This window comes from Clavelina lepadiformis, chromosome 7 (genome assembly GCF_947623445.1).
Source record: "Clavelina lepadiformis chromosome 7, kaClaLepa1.1, whole genome shotgun sequence".
NCBI classification, from domain to species: Eukaryota; Metazoa; Chordata; class Ascidiacea; order Aplousobranchia; family Clavelinidae; genus Clavelina; species Clavelina lepadiformis.
This window is the reverse complement of record NC_135246.1, coordinates 14,493,296-14,515,184: the sequence shown is the minus strand read 5'-3', so window position 1 is coordinate 14,515,184 and position 21,889 is coordinate 14,493,296. Positions and strand designations below refer to the sequence as shown.

Here is a 21,889-nt window from a genome sequence, read left to right as displayed (position 1 = left end):
AGTTGCTTCCAAAGATCAATTCAACAATGCACGGCCGCGCCCAACATTTGCGGCGTGGCTCAACCACATCTTGGTTGTAACAAGCCAGCGGCATGCGAGAACTATTTCCGCTACAGACGCTTTATATCGGATATTTTAAAACTAGTTTATAAATTGTGTTTCTGCCGCTTGGTGTCATAAGAGGACCGTCTTCGGCAGTTAAGCTTTAAAATTAGTTTTATTCGCATCAGATAGAAGCTGAAAAAACTTCTTGTATTCAAAACAAGTCAAAACGAATAACTGCTTACGCATTATTCAAAATACTATAATAGAGCAAGATTGTTATGAATCAGGACTGTCAGAACATTCGCAAAATAATGATTATTATCTATCACAGTGAAGAGAATTAGATGATCGTGTTTCTTTTGCACTACTGGCTACACATTAACGGCATGTTTTAAACATTAACACATTAATGTTTTTATAGCATCGTGGAAATGCATCGGATCACCAAATTGCACTATGTATGTGACAGACATACGTCACCTTGTCATGGTCACAAAAATAACGACTAAAATGACCGGTGGACACAAACTACCCAGATGGAGCAAAACTATAAAAATGCACACGATTCACTCAGGAACTACGCCGCTATAAATCTAAACAAAACGATTAAATAACAAAACAGACCAAGGTTAATCGATGTAAGTGGTCTGTCAAAATGCAAGAACAATCCTTTTTCTAAAACGACTTTCAACAATTAAAACAACTTTGCTGATAAGATGGATTGAGTTCGTATAGCTGTCATTGGTGAGATATCTATTTAAAGTTGCCAACAAAAGTCTGTCTGATGCGGCTGATCCAGTCTATGAAATATGAAGCTCTGGTGTAGACGGCTGGTTTTCTTACCTCACTTCCGCACCTACCCCAGCTATAAATCCCATGCAATACATATAACCCGTTCGAACGCGGACAAAACAAAGGACCACCTGTTTAGAAACACATAAATAGATATTCTTATTCACCTAGGTTTCGGTTACAATTTCTATTTCAAGTTCTTTCCCACCTGAGTCGCCATCGCACGGGTCAATGTTGACGTCGCCAGCGCACATCATGCATGCACGGATGACGCAGTTTCTCCAGTTGGGCTGGTTGCAGCGTTGATTGGAAATCATTGGAACCGAAACCTCTTTCATTACACTTTCATAGCCGCTGCCTAAATAGTAGCAGTATTTAATATTGTTGGACATAACTTAAAACGAATCAAACTCCTACAGTTACAGCATACGACTTCTGCATCGGTAGTTTATTAAAAATAAATGTTACCTTGAGTTAACCCAAAGCCTAAGACAACACAGTTTCTGTTCGGTAGAGGCGCTTCAAATGGGGCGGGCATTGGCGCTGGTGTAACGTATTGCGTGATAAAAGCAGGCCTGGAATACAGCATCGATTAAAGTCATGGAAGAATAGTAGTTTAATTTAACCTTTTCCAAAGATTAATTATACTGAGGGTTATTTATCGGTAAATAACGATCACCATGAGACACAGTTTATAGATACATACTGTAGTTTATAGACTTGGGCTTACCTAGATAGTCTGAGTAGTGCCACATCGTTCAATCGTGGCTGGCCACTTGACTTGCAGTGATTTTGATGACAAGTGACGTCACTCACCCCAATATCCTGCTGACCACGGTCACGGTAAAAGGGCGACTTGTGATATTTTCCCAAGCTAACCAGCAGGTCAGTTGTGGGCCTGCAAGATTCAAAAACTTAGAAAGAGCACATATTTTTTTTAAATCAAAGACGTCCAATATTTCAAATAACGAAAAATGCTCACTTAAAGCCGTGGCAGTATTCTAGTACGCAGTGAGCAGCAGTTAGCACCCATTGGTTGTCAATCAAGATGCCTCCGCAAAAATGTTTAGGTACCGGATGACCTTTGGCCAGATGGGCCACGGAATGTCGAAGTTGGCCTGCCGGTCCACCTCCAACAATGCGGGTCATTGGAGCTGCTCTATGAGCGAAGTCTCTATCTAAGTGGAATTCGCAGCAGGGTGCTGTGGGGTCCAAACGACAGCAAGAATCTGCATTTGAAATTTGTAATAAATACCGCAACTATACTACTTTGACATTTACTGATTTAAAGATTTGGTGTTGTGTGGACATTAGTATGACGTTATGCCGGAGACTGAAAAGGCCGAAGTATACGGGGGTGCTTATGTTCACCTCGAAAGCACGAGGTTCCCTATTTGAAATGTGCGTTTACCTCACTTGCTTGCGTGTGCCAATCACAAGGTAAACAAATCGCGCGCCGGCGCTAAATGTTAAGAGAAAATATTTCGCCGGAGTCTGTCAACAAGAAGTTGGGTGAATTTTTATCAAAATTATTGTAAGTATAAGTGCTTCTTATTATGTACTATATTGTGCTGTTTCATGAAGGTAGCTTGTCATTCGTTTCTAAATGCTGGCTACCTTGTAGCCATGGATTCTCGGTTGGTAGTTGGGATGAAAGGTGAAAGACCAAAGATATAAAATGTTGATTTTACCTTGCTCGTCCACTTTGCAAACTCGACTTTGAGATTTCGCATCTTTCTGGCGTTTTCTCTCCAAGTCGTCTAAAAGTTTGAAAAACGCGGCTATGTCATCCAGTGACTGAGGTGACTGCACACCGTTTGACCCGTGCGTTAGGATCGGTGCCAAGGGCAAATCTTTAAAAGCAGATTATACAAAATAACACCAACCATTTATGCTACTGAAAATGTTTATTTTCTATACTTGCTCATCTAAACACTGACCTGTGTTTCCCGTTGTTGTGTTCCCTAATGTATCACTAAAGCCGTCAGTATAAGGTGGTAAAATGTCCTGTAAATATAAAAGTGATATTATGATCATATTCATAAGCACAATGAACTGGATAACCAGCATAAACAACCCAGTCTGGACGATAGTTTATTATATAACACAAAATACGTAGCCCGTCAAATATGACGTATAATAATCTACCGGCATCACTCGAAAGCGAATGCATTGTAAAGGCTCGAAATGTTTTGTTTTTTTGTGAACTAGTGACTGGTGTCAGTAAACATTGTTCCAGCAATCTTCAAGCATTTTTGGCGCAAGGTTTCTGAGCGTTAAAACTTTTCAAATCTGAAATGCCCAGAGTATCTTGAATGGATCATCCTTACTCGTATGCAACCAAATATATGCATTGGCTAAGTCCTTACCTCTCTGGTCGTGGTTGTTGATTTCGAGGAACTTGCTGTTTCATTTGCTATCAGTTGAAAAAGCCATTCGGGTTCGTTTAAGCGGTTTTGTTGTGGAGAGGTCGTTGTTGTTGTTGCTACTGAACTTTCGGTTGACCGGGTGAAGTAATGGGACCGTGTCGTTGGTATTGAGGGGTTTGCTGTCGTAGTGTTGTCATAGGCATATTGTCCTAGACCTGATAACTCTTCCTGCACTAAGGCGAGAAAATCTTCTTCCTTTGAAATGTTTTCCAAAAGTTCCTCCTCTTCTTTGTTTTCGGCTGCTGCTGTTGTAGTTGTTCTAGTTAGAGTAGGAGGCGGAGGAGGTTCAACGATGCCTTCATCCTTATCACTGCCGTTCTCGTTTCTGGGACCAGGACTTCCCTCTGAATAAATAAATAAATAAATAAAATACAAAAGCTGTTTGCAGTCGAATTTGTTGGCCGTTTATATGTTTAAACTCTAGAATGCCCGCTGTACCTTGATTTGTTTCGTCTTCGTCTTCAATCGGAGGAGGAGATACATAAAGTTCCTCCTGGATGACAACTGAAGGATAAAAGCACCAAATTTTTCGAACGTGTCTGCTATCCCAGCAACAGCCAAGTTCCACGCACTCTTGGGCGCTAATGCCTGGATATCCACAATCAGATCTGATAGCTTCGTGTACGCAAGTTGTCTTGGAGCCTGGATTATTGCTTGAGGGAAGATGTTTGTTGCTCGTTGTGGTGGGCGAGTCTGTGACGGCTCGTATGTATGGGCCATTGCCTTGAACGACGTTTGAAAATGAGATGGGAATCGAAGCAGTTGGCCCAAATGTCTGTTGAGGTTGAGCCACTGCATTGCTCACCGAACTCGACTCGGGATTTTTGCTGTTTCTGCCTTGTTCGATCAAATTTGCCAAAATTGCGGCAACAAGGTCATCCGTTTGGCTATATTTTCTAGGGTTATTTCTGTAAGTACATCACTTTGTTCAAATGTAATACAATATCAGTTTATCCGTAAAGGGCCTTTATGTGAAGAACATGCTGATAGAAATTGATCATTTATGAAGCACCAGCATTTATTGTCATTTACTCACATGCTTGATACAAAAGCTCTTGGAGTTTGGGGAACTTTGGTTGTAGTAGTAGCGATGGTGACCGGTACCGTGCTAAATGTTTATGTAAGCAATTATGATCATCAAATGACTAAAACCACGACAAATTGATGAATAATAACGGCCTAATTTTTGGTTACTGAACTACGTAATAATACAATTTTAGGGTGGGAACACCTTACTAATATGTTGATGTTGTTTACAAAATGTGCGTCGGCAGCTGTATAGCCCAAATGTATAGAATATAATGATAATATAATTACATAAAATATAATGGCATTTGGCTTTAGTTGAACATTGCATGGTATCATATCACGTGATGGGAAAACGTTGACTTATGCAAATATGCACCAATTAGAGAGTGATACCATTATCGAAACAAGTCTAAAATATAGTAAACAAAATAGTTTCATCAAAAGTTTATGATTTTCTTTTATATACTGTAGTTATAAGCTCGTTATACGTTGTGAGTTATTCCACCTTTCGTTGACCGTGTAGCCTTGTTTCGTTTTAATCTTGTTCCAATGGTAGAATTAATATAGGTTTAAAAAAACTAAAGATTTTATGACGGTAGCAACAAACGTCACCGATTCGCTTCAAGGACTTACTTTGTATGAGCTATATTTCTTCCCAACAGGTAAAGGGGTGGAAAAAGAAATGATTTTGGCGTTGTTGGAGGCGTTGTTGTGACTGCCACTCTGCCTTGAATCTCTTGCTGGTTACCTGCATTAAAACTAAATATAACCACAGTGTTTGCAAAATAGGATTCAGGCTACGTTAGAAAAGTTTGTATCAAGGCGTCCCTATTTCAGTGGTAAATGTACAATAAACCAATGGTCCTCAAAATTTTTGTTTTGCGGCACCATATGAAATGCTTATTCAGTTTTGCTTATTTTAACTTTTTTCGTCATTCTTAAATGCCCATTTCCACTGTTCACCACACGGCGCCCACTTAGTCACAATACAGTACCAGTCAAGTTAAATTGGAAATTTTTCCACGCCACACCCAATAACTTCCTATCAGTGCTTGATGCCCGGATAATCAGTGCTTGATGCCCGGATGAATAGTGCTTGAGAGTCATTGCATTAAGCGACAACGCGATCAGAACTTCAATTTCTTTTCCTGTTACTCACTTGGATGAAAGCAGGATAGCCATGGCTTGAAGAGGTTGAATTCGTAGCAGCAGTTTATCGCGTAACAATTAATCGCCGATCCCCATCCGACAAAACATGGTCTTTTCGCTGCCACCTGTCGACAAACTGGACTTCGGTGGAAGCTGAATGGTACAGATAATTCTGTCAGAGCAAAAATATTCTCCTTTAGATAGTGGCGACGTTTCAAGTTTATTAACGAAGGTGTAAAATGTAGGCAGCAATACCAGGCACCAGCATAATATTGTCAGCACCGTGTGAAGAGGTTTAAGGTTAGCAGCATTCGCAATTAAACAAACAGCAGTATCTGAATGTGGTGGATATAGGGTTCCAAATTCCCAACCCGTAAATTCTCGTTTAAAAGGAGAACATTTTGAGCAATACCGTTTAATCTAAACTTAACAAGCTGATAGGGCAGCTTTGCTAGCCAAGCTTATGGCGTTGAACTACCGGGGCCTTTTAGAATGTTTAATACCGCTTTGATTGCTGTTTTGTTATTTTGTTGAGTTATTTACTGACAGGCTTTGGTACCAGCAGGTACCTCCATATGGATGGGATGGTATACCTTCGAGGCATACACGGCCGAGGCTGTGGTCTGATCTTATACGTTTACCGGAATACGTCTTAAAATGTTGTGCTATTATTTCTGTAGCAAGGTGCAAATACGATTTCATCATTGCGATATATCAGGCGGCCATGTTTCTTTCATCAAAGGAGTTAAAAACAACACGGGAAAAAATGAAAACAATTAAAATGAGATCATTGAGGGATGGAATAAAACCAAGACCGTATTTATAGAAAAATACAAAAACCTATTGGTTTGATAGATTTATTTAGACTGTTTTGAACATATTCCGGTTATGACATTAAAGTTTGTTCGTAATATTGAAATGCGTTCCCCAAAAATTAACCTCTGTTTCAGTGATCACGTTTGTTATTGATTTGTAATTTGTTGGGTTGAATCGTGGTTTTATTTCACTTATACAGCGAAATTTCCTTTGCTAGGATTCGTCACAAAAGTCGCTTGAAATAGCCAGACAGATATTGGTTTTGTGAAAGGTGAAAGATTTACATGTGATATCATGTTTCGTGCCTCAATGCAAATTACACAATCGCTTTTGTATAAAAAAGTCTGCAATTTGCGGCGTCTGTAATTTCTGTGTGCTACGAAGAATTGATGTTATTTTACCACGTTACCGACAAAATCAAGCGGCAATTCTGCAAAAGTTGCCCAACTATGACGAAAATTGGAAAATTATTATGCGGAAGTTATTTGAAACGACCTGCATAGCGGCCCAAATTGTTTTGCAATGACTTTTGTTTGACTGTCGTCTTATTTCAAACCCAACTTTTACGGAAAAGTCGTGTAGTAGGCTAGTATGCAATTTTAACAGACTTTGCAACTAAGCACGTTTGTTGAAAATAGCAATCTACAGTAATCATAAGCTATACCAAACTTTCTAACCAAACCGGAATACCAATTTTCAAGTATGAGGGATATTTATTTTATCATTGTCCGTCTCTAACGCGCGTATTTGGTCCAACCCATTTCCAAATTCTTGTCTTTAATACCCACTTCTAAATACACATTACTCCAATTACCAATTTGCATGGGTGTGACGCATTATAAATTGGATTAGAACATGTATGGTTACACCCGTTAAAGTCGTGTATTGCTTTGTATAACCGTGCTACTGGTCTCAAGTTATCACAACACTATGGGCCGATTATGCACGCTTATTTGCGTCAAGCTGATCAGTCTTGTAAGGATGTTAATGTCACGTTAACTGAGAAAGTTTACAAATAAAACAAGCAAGGTTTCAATCGGGGAAATTGTTGTATAAATTGTACAAAAAAACGCTCTTACCAAAGTTGTGACAGTGTAATCAAGGTTACATGAAATATTAGCTCTGATGTAAGCGACAAAAACTGAAATCAAATTCTCAAAATATTTCATAGGCAACAAAATGTTTGACCTTTTTCATATACGAAATTCACGTTTATTGATATTGTTATGCGCAAATAATGTATATGCAGCACGTTTGCATGTCCATTAGCGGTAAAACGTGTGGCAGTAGTTGCCTATTTCATCGAACAAAGTTGTGTTTGTTTGTTTGTGAAACTCTTTATCGTTGACGATGCTGCATTCATAATTTGCAAAATACGTTTTCAAATGATCTATTCTTCAAATTCTAACTATGGAAGGGGCTTTCAGTTGCGTGACCGTTTTCGAAATTTGATGCCACAGCACATTTAGTTTTTAGTTTTAATTAACCGCTTTGTAATTTGCTGCGTAATTAGAACATTTATTTTGGTACGTTGCGCCACGGATTAACCATATGGCCAATATCATAATTATCACGTACAAATTTTGTATTTTGCTTGAGTTTTGCTCAGAAAATCTTTACGGTTCAGCTTATGTGGTTTTAACGACCCTCTGATGCTAATTAAAAATTAATTTCAAGACTTCCTGGTTGCTTTTTACGAATTCTTTATGGTAAAGTCTATCGTTCGTATTAACACAAGACGATTTGTAGCTATTTGCAAACTATGACTTTTAACGCAGACAGAAATAACGGAATCTATAACCGACAAACTTATTACCGCTGCTGGTAGAAGAGTTTTTCTTTTTAAAATTCGACAGCCGTAATGGAATAAAGCTCAATACAGCACCAAACCGGTAATGTTACTTTTAAAATTAACTTTTGGTTTCTATTTCTGTCCAAATTAATTTGCATGTTAAATGCAACTCCCCTTACCTGCTAAATTTAGTGTCATAGCCCCTGGAAAACATAATACCAGCAGCAGCTTGGCGAGTTTCCACAGATGCATTTTTTGAACAAAACAGCTGCGAATATAAAATATAAAAAAGTTTTCATGATGTCTATGTACTTATAATACAATATAATCTTTATTCTGTAAATGTACAAATATACTTAAAAAATCAACTATTTGCAACCTTGTCTACGCGGGACAACCTCAAGCGGTTATCATCAATTCACTGGTTAATGCAACAAAGCGTTCATGTGTCTTAGCTGGTTTGTGACGAAGATCTTAACTTTGATCTTTACGAAATGTCCCTTCGACCACACTTGAACTTTGCTACTTCGAGCGCAAAGCATTTATTCTTCAATATCGGGCTCTGTTGATGAAGGTTGGCTGATCTGATAGCCATAATGTGTCAAACGCACATGTCCCTAGGCGTTATTTATTAAATATACCATCTTTTGCGTAAATGTGAACATTTTCTCGCCATACTCAATTTAACGAAAAGCATTTGCCCTGACTTCGTCATAATATGATGCATTAACTGTGTTCCAATAACTGGCTTTCTAGCTCTTATTTGATAGAGTGAACTTAACTCTTGCATATGTGAGAGTTTGTTTTGGTCCAGCCGTAGTAATTGCTAATGCCTGGTGATTGGGTCGTTTGTTTTGAGTTTTTCTAGTTAAAGTTGGCATATGGCTTGTTGTGAGTAATAAAACTAAAGAACCGGTTTATTGCCCTATTTGCAACAAGGAAATAAAAATTTTAAAACGTTAAATTGCCTGTTATAATGTAATTTGCTGAAGTAATAAAATTATCAATGCATGTCAAAATTCGACTTCATACATCGTATGTATACGCTTCAGTATTGAATTAATTTGCTAGTCCTTTGTAGAGACATGTTGTGACGTGGCACTATTTAAGGTCTACTAACTACAGGAAAACATACACGCTGAAAATAGTGTCACAGCATAACATTAATGCAACTATATCCCCTATAGACAGAATACGTAAGTGAAAACAATCAGGTCATGACTCCAATGCCTTAACAGTTCGTTTAAGTTATGTTCGTTGTCGTTAAGTTATAACTAGTTATATCATCCATTACATATAATTTATTGACGTCAATTTCATGGTATGGTTGTATTGCTAATCTGTTGTTTGTCACGATAGCCGTGGTAATGGGGTGACACGTCAGTTTTTTTTCAAATCACTTCTTCGTTTACGATATACGTCAGCACAGCAATAAGCACTTGTATCGAATGGTAAAGTCGCGCGACCAATAGGGGTAGAATGATGAAAGTTAAAATGTAACATTTCTATGGCAGTGGTGTGTTAAAATACTTGATTCTAAAGGTAAAAGTTCTGCATCTTTCTTCATGTTAAATATTTTTATAGAACATGCGCGTTTTTACTCTGTAGTATTGACACGATCAATTACGCTCGATCAACTGCGCTATCACATTTCAAAAGCGATAATTGACCAGAATACCAGCAAGTGTAAAAGGTCAACGCTTTTGATCATTGTTATGAAGCAATATACGTTCTATTAATACACTCAATAGCAGAAAATGACGATTTATCATTTGCAGATTACATGAAAGGTTACATAAAGACATTTCAGATATTCGGTCACCGTACTTGTTAGATATGAGACTTTGAACACTTTAACATCCTTATCATTCTGTGATAGAACATTAACAGAGCAATATGACTCCTTGGGCCTTTTTCTGAAAATTAACAGCCTCGCCTATAGTCTATATGCACTTGCAACTTGCAATTTTGAAGTAATCACTATCTTTACATTACTTTGATGTAATCTGTGTGAACTACACGGCTGACATTTGTTATAAAGAGCAGCATAGAATGCAGGCGGCGCTATTTGCTCTTTACAATGTCGTTGTATGCATCTTTCTCAACTTTTTCATGTTTGTACATCAGGACCTATTACTATGCGTTGGTCAATTATGTAGGCAATGGTCCACTTTGCGTCAGATTCGCCATTTACCTGCAGCAAAAAAGCACCCATACACACTCACCCAAAATGTCCGAAACCACTTGTCCTTTGCCGTCTTAAGATGCAAATTTTCGTGCATCCAGCCCACAAAAATAAAACTAAAATTGCCAACTTAATCACTGGTAAGAAGCGCTGGTAGCCGCTTGACGCGTTACTGCCAAACGATAACGACTCTGCTTCCCCTGTCTATTGTCTTTGGGAAGAGATGTTCTAAAGTGACTCGACTCGCAGCACGACCGAGACTTTTAATGGCGGACGTAGTCGCGCTTTTTTCTTTAACAGTAATATTTAAAAATTTTGCTTCGTGTATGCGCGTCGTTAAAATAAGATCTTGTAATTCGGCGGAAAATTAAACATGGTTGTGTTGTTTTAAATGCGTATAAGGTCAACTCGATCTTCTTAAACTGGAAAGCGAATACCGGTAATAACACGCAAAGTAGATTTTAGCGGAATAGCCTGCGCAGAGTTTTTGGCACTACGTTGCCTCGGGGTTTACTTTAAAACATTTTTTCGGTAGTTTAAGGTTGTCAACAGCAATTAATATGTTTAAGTCAATTATTTACGTCACGAAATTGAATAAATCCGCAATTACCCGCTTGTATAATATGCGTTGGTGGGAAATTGCCTTTCTTTTCGTATATAGGTTGCAGTATTTCATTTTAAAAATTCGCGCTAACGCCCCTCGCATTCCTGTTTAGTTCTTACAGCATTAAATCCCACGGCGTGCACGACTCACTTTACAAAGCACGTCTCTCGGCAAGTGGATGGTGACGTAGTGCCTTTGCATAATTATTAGTGACAATTCCTTGGCAGCCAGATTCTTCAACGGATCAATTTTCTAATCAGAACCCTTCTAAATTCTCGCTAATGAGTATTGATCAACGTTTGTATGCTTTTTGCTCGTGGAATTAACACGTCTCCCGGTGTCACTAATTCGTTTGACCGCAAGTTACCTGTACATTGCCGGAATGCCAGTTGCTTGAAGCCATTAGATTTTTAAGTGGCATAACAATGCACCTTATAGCTATGTGTATGTAGAGTTCCTAAGCAGAGACTGGTGGGTGGAGAATAAGACTGGAAGGCTAAACAGCGACTTCTACTGGATTTTGAAATGCTTGTTTGAAAACAAAGTTCTTAATGTTTTTTGCTTATCAGCGTATTCAGACACTAATTTGAAATTGATTGATTAGCTATGACACCAATGAAATGTGTTCATTTCTATTTTCATTAATCATTATCGCTCTATAGCGCAACACATCGGTATACCAAGCATTATACATTATATTTTGTTTTGCTATATCTTAGACGGTCGTCGTTAGAATATATTTAATTTTGATTTTCATTAATCTAAAGGTTACATACTAATTGTATTAGAATTACTGTAGATTGCATATTTCAAAGCGAGCAATTATAATCCTCCTAACGTAAAACGGTTTATTTTCCGACCTCAATCTAACTTACATAAATTCGCTCTGAAGCAACAGCATGTTTATTTGAGATCAAAAAGAATCATTGTAACGCAAATAGATGTTGCAACGACGATGGAATACAGATATTAGCAACTAATTTTACGTTTATAAAGAAACACATGCAAGTCTATTTATAGTAAAAAGACTTAGCTTGTTACTCTGAAACATAATATAGCCCATGAAATCTTTTGGACGTTTGTATTCTATTCTATTTCAAGACGGTACAGTCGGACGAGTTTGGTTGGTGTCAGTTGACGTGGCAATTGTTTTGCTGGTTCAGCAGAGCGAATTGGGCTTTGTTTGTTTGTAATGTGTTGCGTAATCATTGTAATGATGTTTGTGCTATTACTTGATAATGATGGAAACGCGGCATCCGTACCACCTTGTCGGGGTCATGACCTCATATCTTCAGCCGACAATCACATCGCCGTATTAAATGTCGCCTATTTTTCATCGGTAGGTTCCGTCTTTTGTCTGCTGGGTAATAACTTTACCCTCACTCGGTCCGATCTTTTAGGCTTGACTTTTCCCAAAGGTGTCATCGGGGCCAATATCGCATCGCAGTCTGTTGCCTTGTCAAGTGAGATTGTTTCCGACGCCACAACATCTTCTTGTTTACCGTTGATCGCCTGATAAATTTGCTTTGACTGATCTACAGACACAAAGTTACTGATATAAGAAGGCTTAAGGGCGCTGCCGCTGAAGCTTTGTGTATATTGTTTATGTGCCTCGTTGCATACGTCTAGTTGTTCCAAGTTACTCTTTTTGCTTGGCTGATGCGTTTTTGCAGTTTCCCTTGCTTCATCTTTGCTTGAAACAGACTGTACGTAGGAAAACGTGAAAGGTTTTGTGATTTGAGTCATGTTATACTCGCTGGAAGCGGGTTTTCGATTTTCCACTTTACGATTGGGGACATCCTTTGCTTTATCATTGATGGAAACCTTAAAAGGCGCGATAACTACCTCTTTTTTCGGGCACTTGTGTCTTTTTTTCATGGCTCCATGCGCCACGATCAGTTTATCTGCGAGGGAGCTGGTAGAATCAGGGTTCACAGTTTTTGCCTTTTCTTGTTTTGGAAAATCCGCAGCAGTTTTCAGTGCACCTTCATTGATGTGAGAATCAAAAGTAGTCATGCTGTGTACTGGTTCTTTTGGTATGTCTGGAAGGACGGTCTCTCGTGGAATATTGGTCGCTGGATTCATTGATTTGAGCGCGACCTTTGATTGCTGATATTTCTCCACGACAGCGGCGCATTTCTTACACTCGTCTTTGAACTCGGTCATCCTTTTTCTTTTGCCTCTGGATCTCGGTCTGCCGGTCTGTAGTTCTGGGCTGGGCGGAGGGACCTTGGGCATTGTTATTGTGAGGCGCTTAACCACTTTAAGTTTGGCTTCAATCTTTAGAGGATCTTTTAGCGGTTGTTGAACCACCGAGAAATTCACTTTCCGTCCCGGTTTCACAACATCTTTGTCTTCCCAGGGCATTTGATCCAAGGTCGGGGTGTCGTTTGAACTGCGGTGAGCGTAACGTATTTTGACGTCATTTCCTTTCTCACGCTGATGCGTCATTCTTCTGAGAAAGTAGTGATCCATCGCATCTTCATCCACCTCACTTCCTTCTTCCCAGCGCGGCGTATCTTCAATTCTACCTGCGTAAATATATTTTCGTGGCACTTTAGTATCGTGATAGCCTATATATATGCTATCTACATACTTTTACTCATGTGGTGATTACGAAATTAATCATCTTCCGTTACTGATTAACCGCATCTGTTTTCGCAAAATTTTTGTTTTGGTTTGAAACTACTGTACCTGTATATCGGAATTACGTTAAAAAATTGGAAAATGTAATTGAAAAGTTATGAGTGGAGGTCTGCATATACAGTGACCAGTGAGGTTGTGATGGTTTCAACGAAACATTTTACTTAAATGGCATCAAAACAAGGTTAAATACAAAGACTTCGTAAATGCTTTGAGAAAATTGCTCGATTTTGTTTCATTTTGGAGCGACGTTTCGGGACCGGGGGTTTTTCGAATAATAAATATTAGAACCAATAAACTAGCGGTCATTTTATTCGCAGACGTTATTGACTTCGTCTTTGTCAGCACCGGCACGAATTTGTTTACCGGTTCTGTGGTTAGTTACTACGCTACTTATTTGTTATTGGTAAACAACTTATGAACATAAGTAAACCAATAAACAACTTTATCCACGAACAAGTAACAGAATCAGAAATAACATCAAGGGCAACCAACGTCATGGTTTGAATAAGTAGTTTCCATAATCGGGGTACCGGAAACCAAAACTTTACTTCGGCTTTTTACGTAGTATGCTCTGTATCAACAAATTCATTGCTTCAGTGTTATCAACAATGCGGGCAATCATTTCATACAACAGAGTGTTTGTATTAGTATAAGCACAGGTAGACAAATGACTTGAGCGCATGAGTTTGTGATATCCCAAAATTTCTGCCATCAAAGCCTTGAAGACTCGAAGCAGAATATATTAGCAAATACTTGAACAAGGTCATACAGCTAAGGCAATAAATTATTGTGGAAAGGGATTAGTAGGGAATGATTTCTAATTTCTTGTACATTGCAATCTAACAAAAATTTACCCAAAGATTTGTGGTACTAATGCGTTACAAGTAAGAGAAAAAATGAAAGATATCTTTGTACAGTAATACCCCATACCTGTGGGAATGTGAACGACGTTTTCTTTATCAACCGCCCCTCTTCGTTTATCCACTCTTCCAAGATAGTATTCGAGATTCTGAAAGTTCCTCTGGAGGTTGCCCATGAGGTCAGAAGGAAGCTTATTGAAAACCACTCCAGTTTTCATGCTTCCAAAATGTCGGTCACTCTCTGTCCTTTTGCGTCTGCGGCTCCGCAGAATTTTCGGTTTGTTTGAGCTGCTTTCCCAAATACCTTTGTTGGATGGGTTAGTAACTTGTTTTGATCTTTTAACTGAGTCACCGGGTAGGTTTAGTTTTCTAGTACTGTCCAGTTTTTCCAGCAAAGTTTCTAGAGCTTTGTTGCTTGCGTCTTCCACATGGTGGGGTAATTTCGTTTCTTTTAACTTGGCGTTCTTCTCTTTTTCTCGAAATTTCCGAAGCTGATGGGAATCCCCGGGGTGCCAAACATTCTCAGTTCTAGACTTTTGCAAACTGCTTTAAAAATGATAAAGGTTATTAAACGTTGTAGAAATGTGCAGTGGCGTTGACAACGTTAGGTAGCGAGAATGACATGTTGAGAAGAACGGAAATAACTGGTAATTAAAAATATTACAGCAAAGATATTTGTTACATTGTGCTGTGAATTGATAGTTTACTTATATATAATAATCGTATCGTCTTTCCAATTCTTTGGTTTTCTCTTTGGTTTACCTAATCTCTATTTAACTGGTTAGCTTTCTTGCTTACCGAGTTGGAGACGGTGTAGTTTGCAGAGGTGGTAGCGGTCGGCGAAATAATTTCGTCGTGGTTGTTTCATCTTCGGCCACACTAACTTTCGATAACAAGGGGTTTGTTTTCTGCTGATAAAAGTAACATTGTTATAATTATACTGAACAGTAATGTCCCGAGCGGTATATTTGTCTCGTATTTTTTTATCATGCGAGTAAACGAAAGTGCTTGTTAAAGTTTATCTCAGTATACTGCAAACAGCGAGCGAAATTATAAAAATAAGAATAAATACCGATGCCATTTTATAAGTGCAAGGAGCAACTTGTTTGATCGCTTTATTGGACATGAGATCTATCCAAGACGACTTCCCTTCCCCTTGAGCTCTATTAGTCCCAGCTCGGTTAACTGTTGGTATAAAAGACTTCATAATCCTGGGAAGGTGCAGAGTTGCCACCGGTTCCCTGTTGCTCGTGTCAATCGCCATAAGTTTTTCGAGTTTCTGATTACGCGGAGATCGTTTTATTATATCTTCCTCCAGCTTCGGGATGTCGTAGGAGGCACTTTCTTTCCGCATCTTCCTGCTACCTTTATGCGTGGCGTCCCCCTTCAAGGCTGCCAGCTGTTTTAGTTTAGATCTATCATACGTGGCCTCAACTTTAGGTAATGGAAGGGGATGTCTGATCCCGAGATACGTGGATGGAAAATCGTATGTAGCGTAAGGATCTCGTTGTTGTCTGTTGGGGTTGGACGCGGGTCCCTGGAAAATTAAAAACAAATAACGCATATTCTTTAAACCGATCTGCGTATTTCGCTGTTAATTAATTGTTAAGAGTTAATATAACTATTAATAATGTTAATATAATTGTTAATGGTTTCATAAGTTATAGATATGCATGTTGCTGCTTATTACGCGTATTATGTAATTATTATGAAGTGATTATAAACATGCTCATGCAAGCTCGTCGGTTTCTATATTTAGTTTGTTACGTCACCGCTTACTTGGGAGTCGTTCCCATGTAGCTCTATTTCCCTTTGTTGTCTTCTTTTTGCTCGATTAGCGTCATAAATCGGAACATACTGGACTTGACTCAGTCTTCCAATCAGCTTCGACATTTTCAGCGGCGATGCTGTGGTGGGCATACTTGGACGAATTTCGAGTAAACCCGATTTTTCACTGAAATTTCCAAGTACTTTTCAGGTGAATCACACGAATCCCTTAATAGCAACTGCACATAGAAAAAAAAACGCTATCTGTCGCTTGTAATTAAATATGGTGGGGCTCTATTTTTATCTATAGAAAAAACAGAAGTTTTGCTTATGGTCCAAGTCAGAAAATCACCAAACGCTTTTAAGTTGCCACTGTTGGTTCGTTCGTTAAAAAATGCGCCATAGAAGATAAAGGCTATACGTCCTTTGCAATAGCAGATACTTCTTAAAGACAGATATAGTTCTATCTCTTTCACTGTTTGGATATTGTTTTCAACAAGCGCTGAAATTAAACATTTTCGTATTTTTTCCGTGAGAACTTCGACATAATCCCTGGCAATATGGCTTGAAGTATGTTGCCAGCTGTTCTCGACGTACATTTGTTGGCTTTCGTCGAATATGAAATAACCAATCTTTTATCTATTTCCCACCTCTTTGCTACATGAGAAAGGTCCAGATATAAAAGCATCTCATAACTTTCGTATGAAAGGTAGAACAACTAGAATATTCCTAAGCTTGATATAATAATGAAATTAAAATATCAAATTGTTGTGGTTGAAAACGCCTATATCAGTTTTTGTTTTATTGACCGCTATTGTCCAACGCACGTTTTAATGGCACCCATGTCATACCTCTCGAAACAAAGCAACCCAGTGCAGTGTAAAATGATATCTAATCCGGACTTTAAGCCTCTCAAATCCGGCTGATACGACTTTTGTATATGTCGATGTCCGTGGTTCACGCCCGCCTTATTGTTGTTTTATGTCAGGCCTTCTGTATACAAAGGCTCACAGATCGCTTGCTTTGAAAAGAGCTTTTTGCTTATGTTGTGTTTACACTTATAGCACACGCAAAGATTGTATCTAAAGTCAATACACACTTTTCATAAAGGAGGCTTGTCTGTGTTCTTTCTGCTTGTTTTCCGATTTAAAAGTTAATGTTTGGAAGTCTTGTTTTACTCTTTTCACGTTTTTTTTGTGACATTTACCCAAGTTGTATAATTGAGCATATATAGTATTTGCCTGCTGCTTTCGATTATTTCATCGGCTAAAAATAAGTCAGTTGAGTTAATATTGATCAGCAACTGAATATTTTTCTGCGCGTGGCACATATTAGGTTAATTCATTGGTCTTTTTCGTCGTCAATGAAAACTCGAAATTTGGGTGCTGTCGTCAAACAACAGACATTAGCGAATGAAAAATTGCGGTTGCCGTTGCACCGGCGCGAATACCTGGGATGCAAAAAACAGGAAATTCGATAATGGGCCTGAAAATGAAATTTGCAAAATGTTGAAACTATATATTTCACTATACTTGTTATGCTGGTATAACTGCGGACAACTAATATGCAGATAACAAATAAGTGGAACGTGAGAGTTCCGCTGTAAGCTGAAAGGAAAGTGAGATTAGACAAACATGAAATGCGTAAATGTGAGGACGTGATTCGTCGTCATGAAATGACATTTTTTTCCAATGGCTTCACCAAAAACTGTGTTGTGACATAATACAGGTCTAAAATTGTGCAGAATTTTAAAACAGCCAATTACGTATATATTTTAAAAATAACTAAACCAGGCATGCACAGGCCAAAAACAATCTTCTATTAGCAATAATCTAAATAATTACACTAAGTGTTTTCGCAAAGACCGCAAATTAAAATCACTATTAGGCGTTACAATAAAAATTATTTTTATTATTTCTACAATTTTGTTTAAGTGACCTGATTTTCCAGTTTATTTATTCCAGTTCATATAAACGCATGCGTGATGACTTGGAAAAATCTTGTTAGTGTTATTTGGGCTGCATTTTGTGAAAAAAATATTGAGACATGAAAGTCATAGATTGCGCGCATGCAAAATGATTACGCTGCGTATATCGCAGTTTTCAATGAATGAATAAGTCAAACTCATTTTGTTCGGTTGCCGCAACTTGACTCATCATCCCCAAAACCTTTTTCCTGTTTCTTTATCACCGTAACGCTATACAGTACAGCAACACCGTCAAGCATATGGATGACGAAGTTATAAGTTTTGAAACCTCAACAAATTGCCACCCCATGTTATATAAAAGGTTACGTGTGTTTCTGGGTAAATAGAGATTGACCTAAACGACGGATGGTCCCTGACTTGTGCGGAATAACATTAGTAAATTGTAGTTGTAGGTTCTTATCCTTAAAATAGGCCAAGTATATAGCAATCTATTGCTAAATTGGTTTATTTGCTTTAGTAAACTTATACTTTTTTGATAGAAAATAAATTACTGCAGGCTATTAAAAATGAACAACTGGAACGTTTGTTTATTTGTCTTAAGTCTTGTAGGACTTCTTTCATGCAACGTTGCGTTTGGAAAAAGTGCAGATCATGAAGGTAGGCCTAATAATCCTTTTCAAAATTCTTTCCAAGAAAAATCCTAAGTCTTTGGTTCTAACTATAATGTTATTAAACAATATTCAAGAATAATTATTGGTTGATTGATTGGATCTTAGCTATTTGTATTACAGAGTTTGGTACTAGTACAGAGCTTACTTATAACTATTGTCAACTGTATAGACAGAGAGTTCGTTAATTTTCTTGATATTTACTTAATTTACAAAACATTTGTTTTCAGAGTTGTGTGGTCCTCGTCGGAGAACGACGTCCTCCGGTATATTGGAAACTCCCAAACGATTTTCCTTGAACAATTTTCAAGCACTATATCCTATAGATATAAACTGCAAATGGACAATTAAAACAATAAAGGTAAAAATTTTATAAGTTAAAAATATAAGATGATAAAATTAGATAATACAGAAAAAGTCTAATTTGTTCATGCATTTTGTCTTATTTTATATTTTATTCATACACTTATTATCTTGTTTATTATTTTCCATGTATAATTTTATAATACACAAAAAAGTAATTCATTTATGTATTTTATTTGATTAAAAATATCGGCAAATTGGAAAAGTTTGCTGCGTTTATTAAGATTTTGCTAAATAAGAAAGCTAACTTTTGCTAAACCCACAATAATTCAGGGTTCTCTGAGATTCTTTATTATTCAGCATATGACTTTACGATTTTCTTCGTTCAACATCGAACCAACTTATGCTAGCAGAAGCTGTGACTGTGAAGATTGCGACTACGTTAAAATTTATAACAACGGAGAACAGGTCAATTATACCCATGTTACTTGAACCTGTCGTGAGATCTGCATCGGCTATAAATTATTATGCTTCCATTATGTGAGCTGGCCAAACTTATTTTGCTGCCATTTTTATCAAAGCCACACCCATCACAAGCTTGTACCTCATATGAACGTAGCGTATTTCTTTAGGTTGGCGGACGATACTGTTCGGCGAATCCTCCCCCGGCCACTCTCATTCTAGGCAACCACGTGACAATCCATTTTCATTCTGGACGTGGAGATTCTGTTTCGACTGGTTTTGTAATGACATGGACATCCATAGGTTTAACTTAAATGATATTTAAATATACAACAAGCCAACAAGGTTACCTTGTTTGCGGAAAATATTGTTATCATTTTTAATGGAAAACATCTTTTTTATTGATCTTTTTTTATTTTTTTGTACAGCCTATACACTTATAGACTTAAATACTAATATACACTTATACAATTATGTACACTTTATTGAGTTTAATTCTTTGCTCAAGAATATTCTTTCATCTGAATTTAAATCGAGCAAACTTTTGTTTCAGCTGCACCCATCATGGGCACTTTTGGCGTGATAACGCCAGACTGGACTCACAGCGACAAAGGATACCAGAGTGGGGTCAATCGCACTTGGGTTATCCAGGCTCCAAGAGCAATGGTATAAGCTAAAGATGTAATTAATTTTCAGCGATCTTGATTTTTTAATTCTCTGTTATAAACTCTGCTGACATATTTATAAGTGCTTGTGGATAACGAGCCAAAACGTTATAGTTTTTCTTTTTCAATATTTTATTTGGTTGAGTTTTTCTCGATTTTAGTTAAGCATTTGCGTTTATCTCAGAAAGTGATGGTGAATGTAACAGACTTCAACTTTAACGATGTTTTGCCGATTGAAAAGAAATACTGGAGAAATTTTGATAAACTTAATTCTGTATATTACTGGCGAATTGGGAAATGTCTTGTAAACGCTTACCTCAAAATATCAGAGGGAAATGGAAAGGTATTTCATGTTATGACTACGCAGGCAGTTATCATCTGTAGCTTTTGTGTTTTTGTGCTGTTTGTTTATAGTTTTTAGCTATTTTTTGTTTGGTTTTATTATTGTTTGTTTAAAGGTTAAACCACCATGTGACAATTTATTAAAACCTGTTGGTTGGTACTCTAACCAGCCAAAGAGCATTACAGCAAAGTGTAATACCTATTGTTTTCGAATCCAGTTAAAAAACTTCAGAGATAAGTAAAGATTTTTTATTTTCACCCAAAAATTTTCAGAAGAGAAAGATTTTTTATGGGCAGAAAAATATCCCCACAATTCTCCGTTTTTACAGCGGCATCGTCCGGATTGAGTTTCACTCCTTGTCCAAAAATAGACATGGTGGATTTCACATGAAATGGAAAGCATATTGTAAGTCAATGTAGATATGTAACAAAAGGTTGAAAGCGTTTTACATGTTAAGTCCTATTATTTCGTTGCTTGAAGTTCATTTTCAACAATTTTACATTTTTGCAATTTTCAGAAATCTGTTAGATCGCGCCACTAGAAATTGCTTGATAAACTACATCCCGAAGCCGCTGATTGATGCCAATGGCTCTCTCTAACATCACAGGATTTATGTTTATTGATTTTATATTGCGTTATCCACATATTGTCGTCCAAATATCTCTTTTTTAGCTTTCATTGTTTGTCACAATTTTTTAGCAATAGCCTGCAGGCTAAAAATGTAAACTGGCCGACTCACTTTCAAAACTTTATCATGTGGTTTGTTGGAGTGAGATCTATAGCGGTAAATGGCCTTCTTTTAATATGCTCGTAAAACTTTTGCGTTAGATTCTTATGTCTGTCTTTTTCATTTTCTTTTGTCATTTTCTTTACGGCCGTTTTTGTGTGCGATTGCATAACGTTATATTTCCTGTGACTATTATAGTTATTATTTCTGTTAATCTTACTTGTAATGTATAGCCTGATTGCAAAAATCATTTAAAAATAACTATACCTTAATTGTTCTAAGCGTTGTATTGGTCTCCCCTGCTGTGCGGTAAAATGTGTTGGTCGTGTGAATATACTATGCAGCAAAAGTGGTCTCTTTATGCTGAAACAGCACTGTAATAGATTAACAAGGTTATGCACAGCCTGCGTGGTTAAAATACAAACAAACTTTTCAAGATATGTAGCTAGCCTAAATTGCGTTATTGTCAATTTTTTCGTTATTTTTTGGCACGACCCGGACCGTGTATAATATAATTATAATACATAGGGTAGATTATCTTCAGTCTTGATTTTCTGGAAAATTGTAACTGTTTTTTTTCGGACGTTGTTATTCATCCAAAACTGCATAATCTACAGTATAATTAGCATTAAGGCTCAAAAGATGTTTTTGTCTACGCGTACGTAAAATACACATTTGTG

The 21,889-nt window shown here is 37.5% G+C and overlaps 3 protein-coding genes across 5 annotated transcripts; 1 reads left to right on the top strand and 2 right to left on the bottom strand.

Moving 5' to 3' along the window:
* Positions 1-198: 198 nt before the first annotated feature.
* On the bottom strand, positions 199-10,598 carry LOC143465698 (uncharacterized). The gene is made up of 14 exons (XM_076964127.1): positions 10,278-10,598; positions 8,232-8,320; positions 5,455-5,616; positions 4,929-5,043; positions 4,303-4,374; positions 3,705-4,174; positions 3,207-3,610; positions 2,778-2,844; positions 2,529-2,690; positions 1,820-2,066; positions 1,568-1,735; positions 1,306-1,412; positions 1,046-1,195; positions 199-968 (listed from the first exon to the last, which is right to left on the bottom strand). Exons 2-14 carry the CDS (start codon positions 8,302-8,304, stop codon positions 799-801), a joined length of 2,367 nt encoding a protein of 788 aa, XP_076820242.1. The 5' UTR covers positions 8,305-8,320; positions 10,278-10,598; the 3' UTR covers positions 199-798.
* Positions 10,599-11,710: 1,112 nt separating this feature from the next.
* Positions 11,711-16,411, bottom strand: LOC143465257 (uncharacterized). Of its 3 annotated transcripts, none has more exons than XM_076963456.1 (5): positions 16,127-16,411; positions 15,420-15,884; positions 15,146-15,258; positions 14,418-14,893; positions 11,711-13,372 (listed from the first exon to the last, which is right to left on the bottom strand). In XM_076963456.1, exons 1-5 carry the CDS (start codon positions 16,265-16,267, stop codon positions 12,168-12,170), a joined length of 2,400 nt encoding a protein of 799 aa, XP_076819571.1. In that variant the 5' UTR covers positions 16,268-16,411; the 3' UTR covers positions 11,711-12,167. The 3 variants fall into 3 exon arrangements, with proteins under 3 accessions (XP_076819571.1, XP_076819572.1, XP_076819573.1); XM_076963457.1 differs by having other exon boundaries at positions 14,418-14,890; XM_076963458.1 differs by having other exon boundaries at positions 15,146-15,255.
* Positions 16,412-18,584: 2,173 nt separating this feature from the next.
* On the top strand, positions 18,585-21,537 carry LOC143465535 (cubilin-like). Its single transcript, XM_076963880.1, has 8 exons — positions 18,585-18,698; positions 18,940-19,070; positions 19,373-19,480; positions 19,645-19,777; positions 20,028-20,140; positions 20,324-20,482; positions 20,755-20,887; positions 21,000-21,537. Coding segments are annotated over exons 1-8 (870 nt in total). The 5' UTR covers positions 18,585-18,607; the 3' UTR covers positions 21,002-21,537.
* Positions 21,538-21,889: the final 352 nt, after the last annotated feature.

Bases quoted from the DNA above. Each gene is read 5' to 3' on its own strand.
- LOC143465698 (XM_076964127.1), bottom strand. From the start codon at position 8,304: ATGCATCTGTGGAAACTCGCCAAGCTGCTGCTGGTATTATGTTTTCCA. The intron at 2,845-3,206 runs GTAAGGACTTAG...TTATATTTACAG, and splicing joins CAACAACCACGACCAGAGAG to GACATTTTACCACCTTATAC. The intron at 1,413-1,567 runs GTAAGCCCAAGT...GCTGTATTCCAG, and splicing joins GCACTACTCAGACTATCTAG to GCCTGCTTTTATCACGCAAT.
- LOC143465535 (XM_076963880.1), top strand. From the start codon at position 18,608: ATGAACAACTGGAACGTTTGTTTATTTGTCTTAAGTCTTGTAGGACTT. The intron at 19,071-19,372 runs GTAAAAATTTTA...TTTATTATTCAG, and splicing joins GGACAATTAAAACAATAAAG to CATATGACTTTACGATTTTC. The intron at 19,481-19,644 runs GTCAATTATACC...GTATTTCTTTAG, and splicing joins TTTATAACAACGGAGAACAG to GTTGGCGGACGATACTGTTC.
- LOC143465257 (XM_076963456.1), bottom strand. From the start codon at position 16,267: ATGCCCACCACAGCATCGCCGCTGAAAATGTCGAAGCTGATTGGAAGA. The intron at 15,259-15,419 runs GTATTTATTCTT...TACTTTTATCAG, and splicing joins GCACTTATAAAATGGCATCG to CAGAAAACAAACCCCTTGTT. The intron at 14,894-15,145 runs GTAAGCAAGAAA...TCATTTTTAAAG, and splicing joins ACTACACCGTCTCCAACTCG to CAGTTTGCAAAAGTCTAGAA.